Source organism: Gekko japonicus, unplaced genomic scaffold, assembly GCF_001447785.1.
Source record: "Gekko japonicus isolate JY-2015 unplaced genomic scaffold, Gekko_japonicus_V1.1 scaffold14, whole genome shotgun sequence".
In the NCBI taxonomy this organism is placed as follows: Eukaryota; Metazoa; Chordata; class Lepidosauria; order Squamata; family Gekkonidae; genus Gekko; species Gekko japonicus.
In genome coordinates this window covers 212181-216718 of record NW_015176452.1, presented here as the reverse complement: position 1 = coordinate 216718, position 4538 = coordinate 212181, and the positions used below count along the sequence as shown (strand labels likewise).

At 55.9% G+C, this 4538-nt stretch overlaps 1 protein-coding gene across 2 annotated transcripts in view; it reads right to left on the bottom strand.

Moving 5' to 3' along the window:
- The window catches only part of IGF2BP2 (insulin like growth factor 2 mRNA binding protein 2), a 122029-nt gene extending 119412 nt beyond the window's left edge, over window positions 1–2617 (bottom strand). For both annotated transcript variants that reach the window (XM_015426853.1, XM_015426854.1), the window contains exons 1-2: window positions 2287–2617; window positions 944–1004 (exon numbers count right to left, since the gene is read on the bottom strand). In XM_015426853.1, the coding sequence (XP_015282339.1) occupies window positions 944–1004; window positions 2287–2461 (236 nt within the window). In that variant the 5' untranslated portion in view covers window positions 2462–2617. The remainder of the gene's footprint in view (window positions 1–943; window positions 1005–2286) is intronic.
- Between the last annotated feature and the right edge of the window lie 1921 nt (window positions 2618–4538).

Here is a 4538-nt window from a genome sequence, read left to right as displayed (position 1 = left end):
AGAACATATGAGTCTATGTTCCAAAAGCTGGGTTAAACAGCTGTGGTGGTAAAATAACCGTTGTTCATGCTGCTATGCTCATACAGTACATCGGAATTCTACAGATCAAAAAACATTACAGTTGCTGCCTTATAACCTGAAATACCACAACAAGGTTTTTTAAATCTGCTTGGCATGGAGTGACAAGAAGTCGCACATGAGGAAGTAATGCAGCAGTAAGAACAAAGACAAACTGGGAGTCAACAGAGGCTCTCTCCACATAAACTGCGCCCTATAGAGTATCCATTCAGAAGCACTCCAAAAGAGACATACATACCACATGGCAATCTCACTTTGCAAAAATATCTCCCTGTTGCAGAACTGTGACGTTTACAACACTCAAGTAAAATTGTGGCTTTAAACAATTCTTTAGTGCTGAAGAAAAACCCGAGGGGTGGGTTCACATAACTGGTTTTGTACCAAGTCCTATCAAAGGCACTTTTTGCTTGGCACAGTAGGAAAATTAAAGAACTTGCTAGGACACTCTAGCTGGAATTCAGACTGCAGTCCTAGGCACACTTACTTGGATGTAAGCCCTCTACTCCCACCCCCCAAAATCAATTAGGGTCTTACTTCCAAGCAGATGTGTTTAGGACCAGGTGATAAACAGTTGCATGAACATCACAGAAATGCACCATGATATTTCAAAGGAATTATAAAGTTACTGCTCTCAAAAACAATGTCTCACAACCAGATCTATACAGGGGTAAACACTGACTGTAAAAGGGAAAGGAAAAAAGAAGAAAGGAACAGGAAGAAAAACAACTCATACAGTGGTAGGTGACAACAGTAAAATGCAACTACTAAACTACGTACAGCACCGTCAGTGACGCAGTCCCTCTCTTTCTAATTGTAGCTAACCAATTGATCCACTGTAGTTAAGCAGAACAGCCAGGACTTTTACCTTAGCTTTTTAGGGACGGAATAATCCACTTCCATGACTTTGCCATGTAATTCCACTTTACCTTCAACACAAAGAAAAGGAAGAAATCAGTTTCATCTTGCAAAATTGTGCAGGACTCAGAAATGAAACTGCTGGGGCTGAGTGATATAGTGGTCCACTCTGGATTACTCAGAGCATACCACAAATGGGTGGGGGGCAGTGTGATGGGGAATCAGCCACAGCTCCAGGGTGAGAACTCCCCAAACCTCAGAAAGGACTGAGGTAGGATGTGAAAGAAGTCAGTCAGGGTGGGGGGGGGTTTTTTTGCCCAAGACCAGTTAACTCCTTCTCAGTGGCCAAAAGATGGGCCTTTGCCCTACCTCTAGTCTGAGGTAAACTCTTGTGTGTGTTCTGACCTTAAAGGGGGGGGGGGGCATTCACGTGAACGCTGAAAGGTAAAGACCACACTGGCCGTTCGGTTCCAAAAGGGCCTGGGGCGCCCATCCCAAACACAACCCCCACCCCACCCATTCAGGTGAATGCCAGTCAAGAGGCAGACTCTGCCTCCGCGAGGGGCTGCTGCTCGCCTTGCCCGCGCTTCTGCCCCCCCCGCCGCCGCCCCGGCCTCACACAGACACATTCCAGGGAGGGAGGAAGCCGCCCGGCTGCGCGCATCAGCAAAGGGCCATCCGGGTAGAGAGCGCCGTTCTCCGGCCGGCCCTTCCCAGCGGCTTTCGGGCCGGCCCGTTAAGTCCCGGTGTCCGGGCTCTCTCCCGGGGCTGGCCCGGTCTCCCCTCCGGCTGCCGTGGCCTTGGCTCAGCTCGCTCGTGGCGCGGCTGGCCGGCTCCAGGGCTGCGCGTCGCCCCGGGCCCCCAGGCACGTCTCGGGCTCGTTGCTTCGGGCCCCCGTCGAGTTGGGACAGGGCACCTCGTAGAAAGGTGCCCGAGATTGAGCGGGTGCCGAGAGAGCTGGCGGGAACCGTCCCCCGCGCCCGGGAGCCGCTCAATAAAATCGGAGAAAAAAATCAGCGAAAAATCCCTCCCTCGCCCGCCGGGCCGCCCGGGCGCCTGCTGGAGCGCGGCACGCTGGGCAAAACGGCAAGGAGCGCTCGGGGCGCGGGCACTGGCGCGGGGGTTCCGGCGGCGGCACAGCCCGGGGAGAGGCAAGGAGGACTCCCACCCCAACCCGGAGCGGGGCGCCGCCCCGGCAGGGGTTCCCCTCGCCCTGCCCGACGCCTCGCGGGCTCCCAGGGGCCTCCCCCTGCCCGAGAGAGGAAAGGCCGCCGTGGGGGGTGGGGGGGGCGAGCCGACCGGTATCCCCGCACGCCCCCTGGCCGGTGCGGAGTGCCGCGCTCCCTGGCTTACCGGAGAGGGTCTCGATGGCGCGGATGGCCCAGTTCTGGTCCGGGTAGTCCACGAAGGCGTAGCCGGACTTGAGCAGGACCTGCCCGGTGAGAGGCAGCTTCCTGTCCCCGAAGAGCTGCCGGAGCTCCTCGGCAGTCACGGCCGGGCTCAGGTTGCCGATGTAGAGCTTGTTCATCGTCCGCCTCTTCGGGAGGGGGGGGAGGGACGGAGGGAAGCCAAGGCCGCGGCCGCCCCCTCCTGCTCGCCTGCCGCCCACCTACCTAGTCCGCTCCGAGAGATCCAGCACCACCTCCCCGCCCGCCGGCCGGCCCAGCCCCAGCCCTGCCCGCTCTTCTAGCTGCTCGCAACAGCGCCCCGCAGCCGGGCGGATAAGGCCTGGGACCCGTCCAGTGCTGTTATGCGGCCCACAGGTAGGGTTGCCAGGTCTGGGTTGGAACCCCCCCCCCCCCCCCCCCCCGCCTGCCTCGGCCGGGAGCACGTGGCCAGGCGCCGCGCGGGGATCCAGCCTGCCTGTGCCTGTCCGAGCGCCTCCGGCCGGGGATGTCTTTCGGGGGCCTCTCCCGCTCCCACCGCTGCGCTCCCGGAGTCGGACCAGCCTTTCCTGGCGCTGGCGCTGGAGCTGCCGCGATGCCTTCCGGGGAGATGTGCCCCGAGGGGAAGGGGGAGGAGGCGCGGCTTTTTCACGGGCAACTTTCTGTAGCACGTGCAGGCGAGACCGGCGGGGGGTGTTTGTGTGTGCCCGCGCTGGGTGTGATGCGCCTGCGAGTTGTGCCTCTGCGTAGGCTAACCTGGGCGTCAACATCCCGGTATAGTTTCTCCGTCCAGAATTTCTGGGCACAGCTTTCCGAACTGTCCCTCTTCCTCCGCTGGCTGTGTTTTATTGTCAATGTATTTCTCTTTGCCTGCCATTCGCCTGTCGGAAAAGGCGCTGGATCCCGGTACTCTGCAGCCCGCGTGCTTCTGAATTCACACTCGCTTGGAAGTTCTGGGATGGGATTCCCACCTTGATTTAAAGATGGGATCCTGAACACGGGAACGTGGAAGTCAATTCCATTCCTTCAAGTTAATTTGTGGGGGGTGATCTCAATTACACCGAAATAGCAAATGGACCTTGGACCTGACGGTAACTCTCATTGGACTAGGTGCATAGGATTGGGCTGCGTGTCCATTTCCTCCTGCCGAGAGTTTCGTTAAACTATCCTCCAGATCCCACATGTCGGGGAAGGGAAGTTGAATTGACGTCACTGAATAAAGCTTTAAAGCCCAGAGCATCGGGGGGGGGGGGGGGGGTGCCTCTGGAGAGAAGCGAAGCCCCGCTGAAAACGCCCCTCGCCAGTTCGCCCGGAGAGGGGCTTGTTACTCTGATTGCGGCTGGATACGTCAAGGTTCATACACCGTTTGTGGAGCACGCTTTCAAGAATGCTCAAAGTACTTTCGGATTTTCACGTCAGTCACCCAGAAGTGGCTCTAGACAAGAGCAACTCTTTGGCTTGGGGGTATTGACACATTGTGCGTTTCCTCCTAGGCTTATTCTTATCGACGTTACCAACGGTTCTGAGAAGAGAGGCTGGGATTCTCCGACGTGGGACCTTTCGCTAACAGGTACTTTGAAGAGCAAAATTACTGGCATTCTAGACCAGGGCCCCGATGCCCCGGAAACTTTCTCTGCGCAAGCTCCACGAAGTGCCTAGCCGATATGCGACCGGTGTTTTCCTGCATCTGCCTGTGGGCGCGGGGTGGAAGGTCCGAATTGTTGGGGGGGGGGGGGATGGTGTGCCGTGATTCGATGCTGAAACTGATTGTTGGTGCCTGTATCCATGCGAAGACCTAGAAAGTTGTCTGTATGCCTTTTCTTGAGTGCTGGGGTATCCTTTAGGAACCCTTCCTGGTGTTTTAAGCAATTTTTAGTCTAGAGAAAGGCGGAGAGGACTGCCTCATGGAACCATCACTGATTCTCTGTTGCATGAAGGCTATTTGAAAAACTCCCCCCCCCCATACACCTTATCAACCCAGCACCCTCCAGTAAGTTGAAGGAACCCATACAAGTGGGAGATAATAATCTTAAACAAGGAACAGTGCAGAACAGAGATGTCTGAAAGTTAATACCAGTGATAAGACCAAAAGCAAAACAATAATCATTTCAGTGCACCCTTAAATTTATCTGCTTACCCATCAACAATATGGTTTCATTTATTTAAATGTTGCCTTTCCTGCCTGAGTAACATAAAACACATATTGTGTGTATGTACCCT